We start from the raw sequence: 20,897 nt of genomic DNA, 5'->3' as shown, positions 1-20,897 counted from the left end.
TCTGAACTATTTGTTCAATAAATACTCTAATAGAATGTCTAGGATGTTTAAAATATACTTAATCAGGGACTTCCCTGGCGGTCCAGTGGTTAAGACTCTGGGCTTCCACTACAGGAGGCTCACGATTCTAGCCCACGCACCTAGAGCCCGTGCTCCGCAACAAGAGAAGCCACCGCAATGAGAAGCCTGCGCACCGCAACAAAGAGTAGCCCCCACTCGCTGCAACTAGAGAAAGCCCGCGTGCAGCAACGAAGACCCACCGCAGCCAAAAATAAAATGAATTAATTAAAAAAAATATTAAGAACCAGCTCCTGGCCAAGATAGACCATTTACTGTCAGTAAAAATTAAAATATTTTATTAAATGAGTTGCCGTACAAAAGCCTTTAGAACAATGAGGGGCACAAAGGAAATGCCAAGTATTGAAGCCACACACACACACAAACACACACACTCAAATAAGTAAATATCATTTATTTATTTTATTTTATATTCATGTTCATATATTCGTATAATATGAATATTTGTATTCATGTTTTATTCAGTTCATTTTTATTTTCAGATCTAGGGTATGGGAATGACCTATCATCTTACTTCACTCTAGTGCTATTTTGAACATTCACTTAGAGGCTTGTTGTTAGGTGTACTAAAGCAAAGTTAAGATAGATTCCCATGTTAGCATTTTCATGTAAGTGACATAATGCATACTGGAAATAGTTCACTGAAGAGGCTTTTAAAAGTATTTGGTCTTTATATACATTCACTTTGGGGAGGACCCCACCCCCCAACGTTTCTGATGCTCTGAGATTTTGACATTTTTTTTTTTTTTGCGGTATGCGGGCCTCTCACTGTTGTGGCCTCTCCCGTTGCGGAGCACAGGCTCCGGATGCGCAGGCCCAGCTCCGGATGCGCAGGCCCAGCGGCCATGGCTCACGGGCCCAGCCGCTCCGCGGCATATGGGATCCTCCCAGACCGGGGCACGAACCCGTATCCCCTGCATCGGCAGGCGGACTCTCAACCACTGCGCCACCAGGGAGGCCCGAGATTTTGACATTTTGACTTTCCTGTTACTTTTTTTTTTTTTGCGGTACACACGGGCCTCTCACTGTTGTGGCCTCTCCCGTTGCGGAGCACAGGCTCCGGACGCTCAGGCTCAGCGGCCATGGCTCACAGGCTCAGCCGCTCTGCGGCATGTGGGATCCTCCCGGACCGGGGCACGAACCCATGTCCCCTGCATTAGCAGGCGGACTCTCAACCACTGCACCACCAGGGAGGCCCCCCTGTTACTTTTTAAATGTTTGTTTACCCAAACTCCATTTGCTGTGTAAAAACCACTTATTTCCAAAGCAAAGAAGCAAAAATTAAGGTCAACAACATAGAGGCTGTAGTAATTGCTAGCAAATGAACTAAAACTGGGAGCTGAATGCAACGTTAAGAATACCTGTATGTGAAACATCTAACCATAGTAAATAATTTTATGTTTCAACATTCCTATCACAAATTCATTTTTTAAATATTGAGTGTCACAGCCTTAAAAAAAAACAAACCGCATCCTACTAATATTCAAAGTTGAGTCCTGTTTCCAAATATAAATACATTTATTCCACATTTGATAATTGGGGAAAATTTCCATTAAATTCCATTTCCCATATGAAGCATCAAAAAAGAAGAAAACATACCCGTATTACTCAGGACAAACATTAAGCATCAAAACAACCGAAACCATTCAGGATGTTCACTTAATACAGGCACACTGAGAAGCAAAAGAAACAAAACATAAACTCTACAGATATGACTGCTTACAGCACAGATATAAACAAGAGGATAACAAAGATGACTTTTCTAGAATCTTTGATTTGAACACTATCCACTTTTAAAGAATAGTCGCAGCAACGATATCCATTATTCTATACATTTTTCTCTTGTTGCAAATGAAAACAATTTTAAACTAAAAGATCAAGCTGCCGTTGAGAAATGTATTTCCTGCATTCATACAAACCACTTCCTCTTTTGAAAAAAAAATTGTTTTCTAAATTGTTACAGTGAACAATTCCTTCAGATAACCAGTCAGACATTTGATATGAAGCAAATTTGGGGAAAGCCCCAAAGATATTAACATGTTTAATAAAGATGTCAACCTCCTGGTTACAGCAAGGGCAGAGAAAAAAATTTAATAGTACAATTCCTTATACGTACAATAACTAAAGTAGTCATCTTGCTAGAGAATGTTTCCCCAAATGGTAAAAAAATTTAACACTCTGCTACTCAGCTGGCTTCAGTTAGAACAGAACCAACTTTGTCCTGACCGTGCTTCACAGAGCAGGCATCCCTGATTCCAAGTGAGGACAGCCTCCCAAATTAGTAAATTTCATTTGTTTTATCAAGATAATTATCAAACTGATAATCATTCAAAGTAAATTCCTTCATTCTTGCTTAACACGGACATAGATTCCTTACTAAAATTGTATTTTTCTCTTTAAAAGATCCTATTATGTAATATATGACACATAAAAAGAGTGTATGCATATTTTATTGTCATTAGAAATGTGAAGTTTTATCACATACTTCTTAGAATTCTACCTTAATTCATAAATGACTCAGAATGTCCTATTCTACTTCATGATAGGGGCATCTATGTAGAATTTAAAAGCTAACAATGTTCAAAGCCAAATATGTTTGGAAGCTGTAATATCACACAAAAATGGAATGCAAACTCCCTAAGAAATGGATACACTGTTCTAAGGGTTCATGGTCAGCATTTTAAGTTAATTTAACTTTTAAAACATTTCCTTAAATCAAGTTATACAGTAAAACTCATGATTAGGCCAAATAGGGCAACTTCTCACATTGTATAGAGAATTCTTCTGGTTAGTCAACACTCAGAACTGCAATGAATTTGAATTAAGAATCCAAGTTAACTGTTTGATGGCAAACAACTGCCCAGAAAATGAAGACGTTAGCAGTCCAAGAATCACTCAAGTTAAATGAAACTAGACCTGTAAGAAAAGGAGAAATTGATGCCAGAGTTTAAAAACCATAACTTGAGCTCACTAACAACTTCTGCAGCTACTTGTAACCAGGAACTGCAGTTTCTGTTAAACAATATCCTATTTTGCACTTAGAAATTATGTAAGAGCCAACAGTCACAAGGCAAGGGCGAATTAGAGAAAGGGAATTATTCATTGCCTGACATGGATGAACTCAGTTTAATGCATGCATTTAGAAAACACTGTTCTCTCTGTTCGGAAATATTAGTTCACATTCCATTCATTTTGATAACCTTTTCCTTTTTCATCCCAGCACCGCACTAGCCAGCTGCAGCATTATCAGAAAGCAGAGATTAGGCACTGCCTCTCATCCACATTTGTCTAGCATGTTATTATTCCAAAGCACAGCGACAGATAAAACCCGACTTTAAAGTGTTTGTCACCAAAATGGCATTCAAGAAGTATGTAGGGAGCACATGGGAAAATTCACCAAACAGTCACTAAGTATTAGGAAGAAAACGAAAGGCAAATTCCTCAAAGTCAAGGACTGTGTGATTCCACGACGGTATCTATGCCACCACCACACCTCACCAGCACATAGGCAACAAATAATGGGTGAGGGAATGAATGGATGGGAACACTTCACAACTCAGGAATTCCGTCAACAAGTTAGATGCTTTTTAAAAATGACAATAAGGCCATGAAATCATGATTCCATTAGAATTCCCTTAAATTAAAAAATACATATATACGGTAACTCATTTGGGAGCCCATGTTTAAACAGAAATAGACAAATTTGGAATTTAGTTGGATGAAAAGCTATACCAAGCAGAAGCAAACTGCAAGAAAAAATTTACTAGAAACATTTTAATAAAATAAATTAATGGCTACTTAGCATTCTGATTCTTCACAAGTAATCTCCAAACTCTATAAAACTTGAAATACTGACTCCACTAAAAAGTAGTCTCTTGCCCACCTCTTTACACACTATACTCTACCCCCGGCCCCCCAAATCGAGAATACATCAAGAGTTTAAATGGTCCTTTGGCACCATGTCCAATCTGATGGCACTGGTCTTCTGAGAGATGGGGCCACGGAGAGCTGGGCTCTCTGTATTTCTAAGCCTGATCCTTAAAAGTGTGTAACTTGGAAATGATAATATTCTGGTTGTCTAGGCTTTTTCCATCACACAACAATATTTTAATAGCAATGATGAAAATTTTAAAATAAAAGATGACCCACATATCGATTAAAGGCATAGAGAAGGCTTTATTGGGGGTAAGTAAAGATAACTGTATTAGTATATACATACATACATATGTATATATGTACACACTCACACACACACACACACACACACACATATACATACACACTCATATACGAAGTGTATAAAGAGCACCTGTATGCCAGAAAGAAGAAAATATATTTTTAAAATGAGCTAAAGGGACTTTCCTGGTGGTCCAGCAGTTAAGACTCCACATTTCCAATGCAAGGGGCCCGGGTTCAATACCTGGTCAGGGAACTAGATTCCACATGCCACAACTAAAGATCCCCCATGCCGTGACTAAAAATCACACATACCGCAATAAGACCTGGCACAGCCAAATAAATAAATAAATAAATAAATTTTAATGTTGACCTTGAATGCAGTTAAATTTTTTCTGCACTTTATTTTTTCTTTTCTTCTTTTTTTAAATGTTTTATTATTTTATTTTTATTTATTTATTTTTGGCTGCGTTGCTGTACACGGGCTTTCTTCTAGTTGCCACGAGCGGGAGCTACTATTCGATGTGGTGCGTGGGCTTCTCATTGCGGGGGCTTCTCTTTTTGCGCAGCACAGGATCTAGGCGTGCGGGCTTCAGTAGTTGTGGCTCACGGGCTCTGGAGTGCAGGCTCAGTAGTTGTGGCGCACAGGCTTAGTTGCTCCACGGCATGTGGGATCTTCCTGGACCAGGGCTCAAACCCGTGTCCCCTGCATTGGCAGGCGGATTCTCAACGACTGCACCACCAGGGAAGCCCCTAAATAAATTTTTTTTTAATAAAATGAGCTAAAGATTTGGGCACTTCAAAAAAGAGGTTACTCAAATGGCAGATAATGGCATACAAAAAGATGCTCAACATCATTTGTCATCAAGGAAATGCAAATGCAAATTAAAACCACTACCAGAGTCCACTCCATGCTCATCAAAAAGGCTAAAATAAAAGGACTGAGAATACCAACCGTCCATGAGGGCAAGGAGCAGCTGCCGCTGTGTGTCGGTTGGTACAGCCACTTTGTTAAAGCTCTGACAGTGCACCGCGCCAAATACGCACCCGTGACTCAGGGTTCCACCGCACCTCAGGTACACGCCCAAGGCAGAGAGACCATGGCCACCAACTGACATGTATAAAAATGTTCACAGGAGCTTTTATTCTTTTTTTTTTAGGAGCTTTATTCTTAATTTAGTCTCAATATGGAAACAGTCCAAACATCTATCAACCTGAGAATGGATAAATTGTGGTACATCCACACAATGGGCACCACATGGCAACACAAACCACCCCTGCATGACAAAAATATGAATCTCATAGACATCATATTGAGTTAGAGAAGTCAAACAGAAGAATATATATTATATAATTTGTATGAAGTACAGAAACAGGCTAAATGAATATATGTCAGGTCAGAATAACAGTTATTATTATTATTACAATAACTTTGGGGTGGGGGGAGGGTTCCAGGGAGCCTGCTGGGGTCCTAGAAATGTCCCTTATCTGGGGTGGTGGCACACGATTTCATATATATGTAAAAACTCATTGAGCTGTCCACGTGACATGTGGCCACATTATGGTATGTAAATTACACCTCAATAAAAACCTATTTTAAAAGGTCTATAAGAACACATACCAATGGCGAGAGTGACCACCTCTGAGGAGGGTCTGGGAGGTAGAGGGCTGGACAGCAGAGAATACTTCCACCTGATCCTCAGTGCTTTAAGTTTTTTACAAGAGACTCCTATATTTGAGTAAGACATAATATGGTTTGATTTTTCCATGTTCCCTTGCAGTCCTTTGACTGCTCAATATTACAAGACAGATAGTAAGGACTACTTTTTCCATGTCCTTAAAAAGGAGGAAAAAAGTCTGGTTTTACCTTCAACTTGAGCGTATGGGTCACAAGCCATGAGATGACCTATTCCAACCTCTACTGGTTCTTTGACATAGCCAGCTTCACTAATTTCAAATCACTACAACTCATTCCAAGCCTTCAAATCCAAAGCTTTCTGACAGTGGCATAAAAACCATTCCATTGAACTGATTTTCTTTCCCTATCATTCTTCTAAGGCACATGGCATCCTCACAACATCCAAATACGTTCACTGGCCCAGAGGTAAAACTGTCAGTTTTTTTTTCTTATGTCTACTTTCAACGTATAAATTTACATTTAGTTAAACTGGGTGCCTCAAGGCTAACAAATACCCTCTTGTAAGCAAATGACTAAACATCTGGCCACACACTGAACACAAAGCAACAACGTGGACTTGAGCAGATTTAGGCAATTTGAACACAGAGCCAATCCCTCTGTGGAACATTTAACTTCCCAAAAGGAGAAGAAGAAAATCAGGCTCCTACCCAGATCCTACGCAGCTTAGAAGATTCATGCACATATAGTTCCCATGAGCTGTGTCATCAAACACAAGCGTAGTTTAGGAAAGTCCATCCTACTCATGGTGGGAGCAGCTACAATGTCTTTGTAAACACAGGCATGGCATTCCAAGTGTCGTGGGGCTGACTGCTGGAAAAAGGAGGGGGAGCGATCTTGAATACAATTGGATAATTTAATCATGGGCAGAAACTGGAGGAAAAGATTTATATTAGATCTGAAGGCTATTAGAAGTCAAAATGGGAAATTACATTAAGTATCCATAAGAACTGAAACACTGCGTCCTTTCAGCTTGTTACTGACAAGAGGCTTCACTGCTGATAATGCAAAAACTGATATAACAATCAAATCACAGTTTGTTTTGGGGAAATTACAGTGCTTCAAATGATACTCATAAGCAAAATAACTTAAGAATTCCAATGTTTAGACATTGCTCTATGAGCTTCAACATTTGTGATGCTAAAATCCAGTAATTTATCACATCCTTAGGGAGGAGGTAAATAGTACTTCCATAAAAAAAACAAAATGACTCTCTACGTATAAGAAATAATAATAGGACTTCCCTGGTGGCGCAGTGGTTAAGAATCCGCCTGCCGATGCAGGAGACACGGGTTCGAGCCCTGGTCCGGGAAGATCCCACATGCTGCGGAGCAACTAAGCCCGTGTACCACAACTACTGAGCCTGCACTCTAGAGCCCGCAAGCCACAACTACTGAGCCCACGTGCCACAAGTACTGAAGCCCGCTCGCCTAGAGCCCGTGCTCCACAAACAAGGAGTCACTGCAATGAGAAGCCCGCACACCGCAATGAAGAGTAGCCCCCACTCACCACAACTAGAGAAAGCCCGCGTGCAGCAGTGAAGACCCAACACAGCCATAAATAAATAAATAAGTAAATTTAAAAATAAAAAAGAAAAAGAAATAATAATACATCCTTGGAAATATTAAAATAGTTGAGGAGAGCAATTCAATTTGGTAGCACCTTCCAAAAGTCCTAAAGCTGCAACTGGACCCAGCAATTGCACGTTTGTTAAGTTAACTACCTTGGATCTGACCTGAGGGAGGAAAATTAAAAAGTCATCCTGGAAATTTTTCAATCACAAAGGACTAGAACTCACACAGCATGTGTGGATCCCCAACCCCAAGTTGGAAATTCAGATTGATGCAGTCCTGGACTGGTAGTGACCCCAGGTAATGCCAGCTCCCTGGAGAACCCACTTTAAATGTAGGCCAGAGATGAAATTCCAAGAAACGCACATTTATAATCACACACACTCTGTTTTGAATCTCACATGTTTTTCTGCTGTGACATACTTTCTTATGTGACTGAAATATAAGGCAATGATGTTGGTATAACATAGAAGGCTTGCCAGTCTATATGCAATTTTTCACAGTAAATTAATGTTTGGAAGCAATTACAGGTAAGCCTTAGCAAGGTCATGCAGATTTTAAGAAAAAGGGTAAGTATGCCTGAAACTAATATAATATGGTACGTCAATTATACTTCAATTTAAAAAAAAAAAGAAAGAGGGCTTCCCTGGTGGCGCAGTGGTTGAGAGTCCACCTGCCAATGCAGGGGACGCGGGTTCGTGCCCCAGTCCGGGAGGATCCCACAGGCCGCAGAGCGGCTAGGCCCGTGAGCCATGGCTGCTGAGCCTGCGCGTCCGGAGCCTGTGCTCCGCAGCGGGAGAGGCCACAACAGTGAGAGGCCCACATACTGCCAAAAAAAAAAAAAAGAAAGAAAAAGGCTAAAAATCTACAGAATTGCAACTAGTGGCTGCTTCAGTGGCTTCAAGAACTGCTACAGTACTCATTCTGTTGAACTACCTGGTAAAGCTACGTATGCAAAATCTGGAAAGATATTTCCACCTGTGACAGAACAACAGATAAGTACAGGAAGTATTTATCCAGAATCAGATTTTTCATTTTGCTGAAAGTGAATGCTTCCAAGGACCTACATGTCTTAAGGACCTAGTACTCAGAAGGACCTACATCTTAAAGGACAAGGGCTGTGATACTCAATTCAAACGCTAGCTGTTTTACTAGGATTGTTGTTTTGTTGGTTCTCTGGTTACAAAGTTCTGTAAGTATTGAGTGATCTATTTCTAAGCCTATTTTCCCCTAAGTCCTGTTCATTACTTTTAGCAGCTCTTTTTTTTTTTTTTCTGCAGAACATAAAGGTTTTCAGCAACGCATTTATGGCATTATAGAAGAAAGGACAAAAATATAGGAGGAAACAAGTCAGCAGACACAACAAACTGAAGAAACAGGCCCACATAAATTGCAGATACTGAAATTAATCAAATAGAGAATATAAAGTCAGTGTGTTTAGTATGTTTAAAGAAGTAAAATATGGTACAAGGGTGTGACAAAGCAACAAGAAAATAACAAATGACTATATAGATTTTAAAGAGAACTACAAAGAACTTCTAGAAATGAAAATGTAACAACTGAAATTAGAAACTCAATGGACATGTGAAACCACAGATTAGACACAGTTTAAGAGAGAATTACTGAAATGAAAGTTATATCTAAAGGAATTACATGGAACACAGCAGAGAAAGAGAGACAAAGAGATGAAAAATACAAATATAGCTTAATAGGCATGGAGGATAGAGTAGATATTTTAACTAATGCCTCATAATCAGAGTTCCAATGGAAACAACAGAATGAGGAATAGGCAAGCATCAGAAAATTCAAATCTGGAGGCAATAAGCCCAATGAATCAAAAGGTAGATAAAGAAAGTCACCCCTATTTTAAAGACAAAAAGACAAGAAAATAGATCTTAATAGTTACTAAAAAGAAGAGACAGATTATCTTCAAAGGATTAACAATTATACTGGCTTCTCACACACTGTGACTTCTCAACTACAAACGGGAGTCAAAAGATGGCAGCATAAGACCTTCCAGGTGCAATACAATCACCCTAGGGCTGTACACATGGAGAAATCATGTTTCAAGAATGAAAGTGAAAAAAAGACAGTCCTAATCAAACAAAAACTGAGATTTTACTGTAATAAATCTCTGCTAAGGGAACTTCTAAAGATGTCCTTTGGGAAGAAGGAATAAGACCCCAGGTACAAAAAGGAATGGTGAACAAAGAAAATAGAAAGTATACTTACAGAAGTATAAAAAAAAATTAATGCAGTTGAACCAAAAATATTCACAAATACATTGCAATGTTAAGAGGGAGCTGGTTTTAGTTAAAGTTGTCTGGGTGGACATTAGTAAAGATCCCAATTTACTTTATAGTTAGGCCGAACATATATGTTAAAATGTCTAAGACTTCCCTGGTGGCGCAGTGGTTAAGAATCCGCCTGCCAATGCAGGAGATACGGGTTCAAGCCCTGCTCCAGGAAGATCCCACATGCCGTGGAGCGACTAGGCCCGTGCGCCACAGCTACTGAGCCGGTGCTCTGGAGCCCGTGAGCCACAGCTGCTGAGCCCATGTGCCACAACTACTGAAGCCCATGCGCCTAGAGCCCATGCTCTGCAACAAAGAGAAGCCACCGCAATGAGAAGCCAGCGCACCGCAAAGAGGAGTATCCCTCACTCACCGCAGCTAGAGAAGGACCGCGCAGCAGCAAATATCCAACACAGCCATAAATAAATAAATAAATAAATATTTTAAAATATATACATTATTAAAACAAAACAAAACAAAACAGACCCTTCCCGGGACTTCACTGGTGGTTCAGTGGTTAAGAATTGCCTTCCAATTCAGGGGACGTGGGTTTGATCCCTGGTCGGGGAACTAAGATCCCACATGCCGTGGGGCAACTAATCCTGCACACCGCAACTACTGAGCCTGTGCACTCTGGAGCCCATGTGCCACAATTAGAGAGAAGCTCACGCCGCATCAAAAGGTCCCGCATGCCACAACGATGATCCCGGGTGCCACATTTAAGACCAAATGAAGCCAAATAAATAAATAAATAAGAATTGATTTAAAAAAAAAGGCCCTCCCCAAAAAGTATAAATAAATAATATTAGGAATGAATAAGGGGGACACAATATATGCAGCAAAAAATTAATGTGGGATAATATTATGGGCAACTTTTGGCCACTAAATTTGAAAACTTGGGATGAGATGGATATATTTCCAGAAAAATATAACATACCAGGATCAACCAAAGAAAAAGACAGTAAAGGAATTGGATCAGTAGTTAGAAACTCTCCCACAATGAAGTATTACAAAATATTTAAGGAACAGTTAATTTCATCTCACATATATTATCCAGAGAATAAAGAGCAACACTCCAAAGCTAAAAAGAAGTAAAGCAAACTAGAACAGCCAAGAAAGAAAAATTACAGATCAATTTCAATGACTATAGATGCAAAATCTTAAAATGTTAACAAAATAAATTCAGCTCTGTATAAAAAAAATACATCATAACCCAGTTATATTCATCCCAGAAACGCTAATTTGGTTCAATACAAGAAAATTTAATAATGTAATCTACCCGTTAATGGATTAAAGGAAGCAGAAAAGGTATTTGATGATGTTCAATATTAAGTCAAGCTTTAAAAAAAAAAACTTCTTGGCAAAATAGAAAAAGAAGGGAAATCCCTTAGCCCAATAAAGGGTATATTATAACCATGCTTAATGGGGGAAACATTTAAAGCACTCTCTTTATAATCTAGAACGAGATAAGGAAGTCCACAATAACTGCTACTGCCAGCATAATAGAGGTCATAACGAGCAGAGCAAGACAAGAGAAATAAATAAAAGACATAAAGATTGAAACAGAAGAAATAAGACTGTCATTATTTGCTGGTATTATGACTGTCTCTACAGAAAACCCCAAAATAGAAATAAAAAGAGAGTTTAGCAAGCATCTGGCTCTAAAATTAATATATAAAAGTTATGTGTTCTATAGTCCGCATGAATTAAGTAAAAAACATAATATCAAATGAAAAACAGTCAAGTCACAAGAAAAGAAATGAAAGTATGATTTTGTTTCTATAAAGGTGAAAAGGGCGCAAAATTATGAAATAAACTCTTTGGAGATACAGACACCTTCGGTAAAGCTATGAAGAAGCGAGGAGATGATTAACACCAAATTAAGAATAAAGTTTACCTCTAGGGTGAAGAGAAGGATGAAGTTAGGAAGGGAGACTTGAAAGGCAACAATAAGATTTTTATTTCTTAAGATAGATTGTGGATTAGCAGCTGTTCCCTTTGTTACTATTCTTTACACTGTACATGTGTAGTATACATAATCTTTTTTAAAGAAAAGGCTCTGAGGGAATTCCCTGGCGGTCTAGTGGTTAGGACTCTGTGCTTCCACTTCAGGGGGCACGGGTTCGATCCCTGGTCAGGGAACTAAGATCTCGCAAGCCACGCGGCGCGGCCAAAAAAAAAAAAAGTAAAATAGCTTTGTTTAGAGACCAGGAAGGAATGGTGGAGGCTCTGAAAGGTATTTTATTAACCACAGTTGGATGTTTTAATTTTTTTCTCCCACTTCATTTGGTTGTATTTTCAGGTATTTCTACAATGAGCAAGGATAGATAGCTTTTTTTCCAAGAAAAGGTCATAATAGTAATGCCTTTTAAAAAGTCTTTCAATAAATAAAAATCACTCCAATTTTACATTTAGGGTATAAAATATTTGCTACAGAATGCATACCTTTGTGCCAGGCATGTTTCTGGGACACATATACTGATTTTACCTCCTTTAACCCCAAATGTTTTTTTGATAAATTTTGGGTCAATTTATTTTAATGGAATAACATATTAAATACTTCGGGGAATTAATATTTTATGAGAACTTATAACAAATTTATGGTAACTTTACCAGCAAATTAATATATCTTTTGGTAAAGTAAGTATCTCCACTCAAGATCAAATATAGACATTAAGAATGTGGGGCTTCCCAGGTGGCGCAGTGGTTGAGAGTCCGCCTGCCGATGCAGGGGACACAGGTTCGTGCCCCAGTCCAGGAAGATCCCACGTGCCGCGGAGCGGCTGGGCCCATGAGCCATGGCCGCTGAGCCTGCGCATCCGGAGCCTGTGCTCCGCAACGGGAGAGGCCACAGCAGTGAGAGGCCCGCGTACCACAAAAAAAGAATGTGTTTTCTAATATATTAGATAATTTTAGAGGAAGGCATGCTAATATATATCTAGGCTTTAAGCAAGGAATTTGGCAGAATTGGGCAATAAATAACACTATTTTCTGAGCGAATTCAACTCCAAATAATCTGGCAAAAGTGAAAGAAATCTACGCAAAAGCAGGGGTTTTCCCCACGTAAAGCATTAGTCTGTGAATGCCAAAATAGCCCTGGGCAGTCACCAGTGAATACTGTTATTTAACAGCCTACTTTTGTTTACACTAACATTGATGACTTTTATAAAAAGAAACTTTAACTTCCAGGGGAAAAAACACAGAGGGAACCACAGGAAGACACAGTACAAGCTTTATAATAATATTCCTAATTGCCAATACAAGTCCATTTCGGGAAAAGCTTTTGGGAGGACTTTCCAATGCAAGCCTTCAAGTACAACCTGTTATCAACCTGAATGAATCCATTAGAACACAGGCCACTTGTGTGAATCTCTTTACCTTTTGAACAGAAGCACTGTAAGCGGCCGAGCTCTTCCAGATGGCACTGGACAGTCTGCTCCAGCTTTTAAGAGGGTGACTTTTTCTTTGAAAAGCCATTAAGAGAGAACCACAGTCTGCGGAAATCACCCCCTAAGGTATGTTCATGGTCTAAGTCTCCGTGTCTGATGACTAAATAAATCAACAAAACTGCTCAGATCATAACACCGAAGATTCCCCAAATTTTAGATTCTCCCCCTGCCACCCCACCGCCAACATCCCTCCATTGACACAAAATGAAAATGATCCCAAGTTAAGTGGCCTTTTGTGGTTGCAGCAGAAAGGAGAACTTGGGGACCAGCAGTCTGGGAGGATACGTGATGAACATTAAAAAGGGAAATGAAAGAAAGACCCTCACTTTCACCTTACCTTTTCAACATCTGCCTTTGTAACATTTATGTCAGCATCCATTTTCTCAAAGTACTGCTGGGCTCGGTCAGCCTCTTTGCAATCCCGCTCAAAACGTCTTTTACTCTAAAAGCAGAGGAAGACGGTGGGGGGGAAAGTAATTTTTAATGAAACTATGACATTCTTATGAGAAGATGTAATTTTATCGACATCTGCCCCCACCCCCCGAAAGCTTTCTTCTCCAAACTGATTTGTTCCGTGTCATCATTTCAGGAAGTTATTTCAAAATCCACATTTATTTACATCCAAACTGTCTAATCTTTGTTCTTTCCATATGATTTTTAGAAAAAGACTCTGCTTGAACTCTTTTGGGCTTAACATTTTACTTTCAGGAATGATTTCTCGAAACCAGTTAAATTCTAATTATAAAAATCTCTCAAGACAATAAATAGTGTCTCTGTTTGTTTTGTACTTACTGGTTGATTCAAGCTTAAGTTAAATTCAAACGAGGAAATCTATAAAGACATTTCTTGAGAGGTTAGGTTTTCACTTACTGATTCTAGTTGCTTCCAGCAAGTCTCTATGTGCTGCTGTGCCTTCCGTCCGTCATGAAAGTGCTGGAGGGGGGAACAAACCCATAATTAGTACCCCCTCTTTCTCATATTAACACTTGAGAAAGAAAAATTCATCCACTTCAATGATATTTAAATATTGAATATCTAGCATGTGCATGCCAGAGAAATTTAAGAGTTAAAAAATAAACGGGAAATGAAAACAGTAATAGTCAAGAGTTCACTTTCAAACTTTAGCTATAATAATACTGAATGCTAAGACTTACATACACCAGTTGTAAAAATGACAGGAATGCTTTATTAAGACGGCAATCACTTTGATCTTTGTTTTTAATTGCTTTGAGATGTAATTCATATACCAAAAGATTCACCCATTGACATTGTTCAATTCAATGGATTTTAGTATAGTCACAAAATAGGCAACCCTCACGTCAATTTTAGAACATTTTTATCATCCCCCAAAAAAACGCCGTACCTCTTAGCTGTCACCCTAGGCAACCACCACACCACTTCCTGTCTGTATAGATTTGCTTATTCTGGAAGTTTCATATGAATGGAATCGTACAATATGATGTCTTTTGTGACTGACATCATGCCTTCATTATTTCATAATGTTCACTTAGCCTAATGTTTTCAAGGTTTATCCACATGATCACATGTATCAGTACTTTATTCCTTTTTATTGCGGTGTGATATTTCTTTGGGTGACTATACCACATTTTGTTGGTCCATTCACCAGCTAATGGGCATCTGGCTGTTCCCAGTTTGGGGCTATTATGAATAATGCAGCCGCAAACATTTGTATAAGTTTTGTGTGGATAGACGTTTCCATTACTTAGATTTTCTTAAAACTTAAAATTCATCTCCCTGCCATCTGCAAAGGCCATGAGGCAGGTATGTGCTTGGTGTTGACCATCAAGGGCACCAGAGGGCCAGACCAAAGTGAGCCTCAAGAATATGAGGAGGTGGGGTCAGAGAAGAAAGGGGCAGCCTGTGCAGGGTCTCGTAGGCTTTTTGTATGAATGAGCGGGGGATCTGTAGATGCCGTAAAGGAAGGTTCCAGGTGGGAGTCTCTTTCCAACCCTGGAAACGATGGAGACTTGGACCATGGGGTAGCAGTGCAGGTGGTGACAGAGGCTCAGATTCTGGGTGTCCTTTGCTCAGGAAAACGACTAGGATTTGCTGGCGAATCAGCTCAGACGTGGGCTGTGAGATACGGAGGGGTCCTAGTGATTCCAAGGTTGTTCAGACTTGCATGGACTACGTGAACAGAAGCCCTTGCCCTCTGGTTGTTAGATTTGCCACGGAGAGGGTTCTGGCATATCAGAGGGCGTGAATTTCCATCTGCAGCTTTCCTTCGCTAGGATGCCAGGGGCTGGCCAGGTCCTTTGACCAAAGGCCACAGCTCCGTTCAGGCAGCACCCCTGCAGCTGATCTCTGAAGTTCCTTCAAGGCTGCCTTGCCCTTTGAGACCCAGGGCCATGGCAGCTCCCCACCATGATTAGCCTGGGGGTACCGGTCCATCCCTTACTGCTTTTCCTGAGACCTTTCCACAAGTGGTAAATGCTCCTTTTAATAAATGGCCTTCCCTCAATGACTAGGCTTGAATGTGCTGTCTGTTTTCTAGCCGCCGAGGTAAGCACGGCTGGGAAGGGTGTGCTGTAGAGAAGGCGTGGTGAAAGGGGGACAGGCACGGACAGGTCCCCTCGGTACAGCCTCAGAGCCTTCTCTCTCAGTCGTCAGTGCCTATGGCTTAGCCGAGTCACAAAAGGTAGCTGACTCCTGGGAGGCCAGGGAGGAGGAGACAAAATCAGATTTTTTTTTTTTTTTTAAGAACAGTGCTCCTTTATAAGGGAATGTTTTCTTGTCTCTCTTCTGAGGTCATGTTTCACCATTTTAAGAGCCTCTTGACAGCAAGGTTTATCCATCTAGCAATTTTTTGGTCTAGAGGAGCCCCATGGGGCTTCATTTTTCAAGTCTCATAATAGACACAGGGATAGGACCGAAAAGAGATGGAGTCAAAGGTAGGAATAAACAAGCAAGAAAGGCTTGGGCTTCGGGAGGAGTAAGGTAAGCTGAGAGCAGAGTTAGGGAGCTTTGGAGGAAGTACAGGTTTTCTGAAAGCCACATATATCGTTTTAAAGAAGGAGGGAGGGAGGGCCTGGGGAGGGAGGGGGGCAGGAGGCTCCGGAGGGAGACCAAGGCTCAGCTGTGACCCTCGGCCCTGAGAGTCCCTCGTCATTGTCCCAAACAGTCCAGAGGACCAGCCCCATTTCCTAAGCAGGTCCCCTGTGTTCTGCAGTTTGCAGAAAAGATACCTCCATTCCCCCAAATCTTACTTCGAGATTCAAAGACAGACACAAAAAGAAAAAGAAAAGCTCAGCACCCAATTCAGAGCTGGGCTCTAGGCTTCCGCTCCAACTCGACAGCAACTCTGAAATGAATGTTTTCACAAAACGAAAGCTCCCTCACAGTCAGGGCCGTCCTGATGGAGAGGAAACGCACACAAAGAACATGGAGAAGTGACGGACACGGCACAGGAAAGGTGGACTGGGCTTTACTAGCAAAGGAATCTTCTCTGAAGACAATAGTGTTCCAGAAAAGGTCATGTTTTTGGAAGCACGAGGGATGATTTTTATTGAAAATCTACTACATAGTAAACTCTCTTGTCACTTCTTCATTCCAAGGTTCAAAAATAAATATGAATTTATTTTTCAAGCACGGTGTGGACCTTGCTTGACGTTACTGGTGAGCTTTTTGCCAGGAAGGACTCCTGTCACAACACACCCCATGACACCACAATTCGGTGGGACTGAAACAATTATCTGAGAACTACACCTGTGATTGCATTTCATGTAGGAAAAAAAATCTAGGTGTCACTGATTTTCCTTCCAGTCTTTCTTGCCTAGTATGTTTTCCTCCAAAATGGATTTGCCTACAACACACAAAAACAACCTTGTGGGCTTCCCTGGTGGCGCAGTGGTTGAGAGTCTGCCTGCCGATGCAGGGGACGCGGGTTCGTGCCCCGGTCCGGGAAGATCCCACATGCCGTGGAGCGGTTGGGCCCGTGAGCCATGGCTGCTGAGCCTGCGCGTCCAGAGCCTGTGCTCCGCAACGGGAGAGGCCACAGCAGTGAGAGGCCCGCGTACTGCAAAAAAAAAAAAAAAACCAAAAAACCTTGTGCTGCCTGATCCCTTAGGAAACTAATGGATGGAACAAAAGCCCTCTTGACAGTTCTGAGCATCCCATGACCTAAATAGCAGCGGCCCTTTGTAACTAGCTCCATCTTCCCTCCTTTAATCGGAAAAGCTACCTTAACAGTTACAAAGTTAAATAAAGCAACCAGCTTGCCAGATGTGTTTGTTGTTTATTAACAAACAATGGTCGAACTGGGCAGATAGCAAGTGTGGATCTAAAAACTGTGTCTCCAAGTGCTAAATAAAGAGGAATTGTTCTCTAGAAAAAGATAATAGGCACTTCTTTTGGAGCCACAGAGTGAAGTCATCACAGCTCTTTTCTCCTATCAGAGAAGAGACAGGAAATGCCATCTCTAGAGACCCAGAAAAATGCTCTTTGCTTTCTCCTGTAATAAGATGCTTTAGTTTCTCTTCAAACATAATAATAGACCTTTTAAAAATACCTGATGGTATCTGGGATGACAGCTAAACTTACTTTCATTTCAACTTTTTGGTCGAACCTTAAAAATATACAGGTAAAATCTATACAAATAAAATCAGCCTTGAAAAATTTTTTAGAAATTTCCTGGGGACCAGGGGTAGCTGCGATAAAAAAATCACAGGGAACCTAAAATAGGCAAGCATTAACTTAAAGCAAAATGACAATGACAAAGCTTCTAAGGAGATTTTACTGCACTGCAAGAAATCATACTTAGGCTGAATAGACAAATGGTGAGAATGTTTATTATTCACATGTTACAATTAGGTACAACAGCTGCTCATTTTACTATATATATATAATATTTCATTAATTTTTAAAACTACATTTAAAAAAGCAAAATATGGCATTGATGTGAGAACAGCCACTTCAAAAAAAAAAAGTGGAAAAAAAAAAGAATAAACACTCAACTAAGGACAGTCAGCCATCTGGAATTTTAAATAAAACTCAGATTCCACAGATGAAAACAAAGGAACACAAAAACTTGAAAAGGCCAAGAGAAAAGGAGCTTCCAGAAAACATGTCTGCGACAAATATTAGAATTTCCTCAAAACCTACAATGTGGTGGGTTTGAGTACTAGCAGCTTCTAAGCCTGACTCAGGATTAATTAACATAGCGATAAATCTGTGTGTGTAGATCTTTATGTGGACCGTGTAGGAAAGCTGTGAAGCATCTTCAGACCTGCTCAAGGGAGCATTCTGTCACCTCACCGAAGTCCCAAACCATAAACCCAGAAACATTCCTGACAGGAGTTGCATTCTGCTTTTCTTCAGTAAGGCCTGTTTCCCCCAAATTGATTTATAATAAAAATATCTTCTCTATGAACTTGTTTAAAGTTCCTAAAAATGCCTGCCTCCCCGTGCCATGTTTTCAGTTATTTAACTTCCCCCGTAACACTGACCATCCAGGCACTGGGCAGCCCCCCGACTCCTACCCCCCCCACCAAGTCCAGGTCCAGGTCCAGCAGCCCTGGCCAAGTTTCCTTCATCCCCTCTCCTGCTGAGCCCTTACCCCACCGACCCTCTTATTCTCATGCTGGCTTTTATTCCCCAGAACTCTCCCCACATCCACACTTTATTTTTTCTTGGCTTTGCCGTGCAGCTTGTGGGATCTTAGTTCCCCGACCAGGGACCGAACCCCAGGCCTCGGCAGTGCGAGCACTGAGTCCTAACCACTGGACCGCCAGGGAATTCCCCATATCCACACTTTTTACCTAGACTCCAGTAGTCTTTTTTAAACTGTTCTTAAAAACGATCCCTTCTTTCATATCCCTTAAAATTCTAATTCCTCTGAAGAATCCCGATTAACTCAGGATGAAAGGATCTTCAAATAATCAGTATTAAGCAGCAAATGACTCAGATTCCTCACTTGATCTCCTCCAAGGGTATGAAACTGTTCTTCCAAACCAAAACAAGGAAAATCGCCCTTAATAAGGATTTTAGGTAGAGTGCGAGGTTGATGGGTGAAACTTTCGGGACAGTAATCCTTCCTTGGGCTGAAAGATCTTAAAATCTAACTCGACAGGTGTTAATTCCACACCCACATGTGCAGGGTGTTGCTTTACTTGTGAATTAAAACAAAGCCCCTTTCCTAGTGAAATAGTGGACACAGCAGTAAGAGAAAGAGGGTAAGGAACTAAAGAGGAATGGGTGTGGGTGCAGGCAGCATTTAGATAGGGTGGTCTGGGAGGATGCTTGAGCAGAGACTTGAATAAAGTGTAGGAGTGAAATTGCAAAGTTCTCGGAAACACCCTTCCAAGCAGCAGGAACAGCTAATGCAGATGCTTTGAAGTGGGAAAGGGCTTGGCATATCCAAGGAACAGCTAGAAGCCAGTGCAATTAGACTGAGAGGAAGGATCAGGCAGAAGAAGAAGGCAAGGGCTAGACCGTGGACAGCCTCCCAAGCCACATGAGCACAATGGAAAGCTACTGGAAATTTTAAGAAGGGAAGGGACATGGTCTGATTTGCACTATCACAAGGTTGTGCTGGCTGCTGTATAGAGAATGGACTGAATGGGGGCAGGAGGTGCAGGGGGACCAGGCAGGAGGATGGGGACCACCTGTCTAAGGATGAGCTGGTGGTGGAGACGGAGATGGGGAGCTGGATCACGGACCATGGGGCAAGCCTGGAAGCAGAGATGAATTAAAAATAAAAGGCTTAGGACAGTCCTCCAGATGAGAGATGATGAGAGACTGGATGTGGTGACAAGTGTTTGGATTCAGAACAATTACTGAAGGGGGAGCCAACAGGACTTGACATTAGACAGAAGATGGGGCATAAGGGTAAAGTAAGTCCTGGGTGCCCCACGTTTTTGGCCAGAACAACTGGGTTAAAAAGGACTGCCATTCACAGATGACAGGAATTACAGTTTGGAATGGGGCATGATAAAGGATAAACTTTGGGGAATCCAAAGTTTGTTTTGGACAGGTTGACAGGGCCACCGCATTGCATAGCTCTGGGGCATCCTTCACACTATTGCTGGGCTCCAGGGCCTCTGCTGACAGCGGTGTAGACATGGGTGATGGGTGATGCTATATCGGACATTTAAGGGGAGATGACTGGATATAGGAGAGTCAGGTGAGACACACCACAGTAGTCAAGAAATTCTCACACTTTTAGAAGAAAAAGAAGGTCTCATTCTAACTTACAAGGGGGAAATACAAAACCCAAAGTCGCATTTCAAATCCATGAAATCAAGGACAGAATTTAAGGAGCCTGATAATTAAGTATGTGACCCCATAAATGAGAAACTAAAATTTCTTTGGTTCACCAGGCCAATGGTTTTGCAGTGACAGAACCACAGTGGGGACAGGGTGTTAATTAATCAAATGCCGCTGGTACATGTTCTTTGAAAACAAAGAGAACAGAACAAAACAAAATACACCTTCTAGACATACATTAAACCAGGGGCTATTAGTGGGTGCTGTATAAGCGTGACACGCAGAAGACCAACTTTGATAGGGTTCCCCGCTTTTTGATTTATTTAAATAAATGCAGTAACACCAGTAAGGAAGAACAGCTCTTTAGACCCACTGCTTCTTTTCCAGATCATGAAATCTAAAATCTGCC

The 20,897-nt window shown here is 40.9% G+C and overlaps 1 protein-coding gene across 7 annotated transcripts in view; it reads right to left on the bottom strand.

Moving 5' to 3' along the window:
• The window catches only part of FNBP1 (formin binding protein 1), a 135,896-nt gene that overhangs the window by 47,755 nt on the left and 67,244 nt on the right, over positions 1-20,897 (bottom strand). For all 7 annotated transcript variants that reach the window (XM_060101645.1, XM_060101643.1, XM_060101644.1 and 4 more), the window contains exons 5-6: positions 14,135-14,197; positions 13,602-13,706 (exon numbers count right to left, since the gene is read on the bottom strand). In XM_060101645.1, coding sequence (XP_059957628.1) covers positions 13,602-13,706; positions 14,135-14,197 — 168 coding nt within the window. The remainder of the gene's footprint in view (positions 1-13,601; positions 13,707-14,134; positions 14,198-20,897) is intronic.

The sequence above is a fragment of the Mesoplodon densirostris genome, chromosome 6, assembly GCF_025265405.1.
Source record: "Mesoplodon densirostris isolate mMesDen1 chromosome 6, mMesDen1 primary haplotype, whole genome shotgun sequence".
NCBI lineage: Eukaryota > Metazoa > Chordata > Mammalia > Artiodactyla > Ziphiidae > Mesoplodon > Mesoplodon densirostris.
This window is presented reverse-complemented; position numbering and strand designations above follow the sequence as displayed.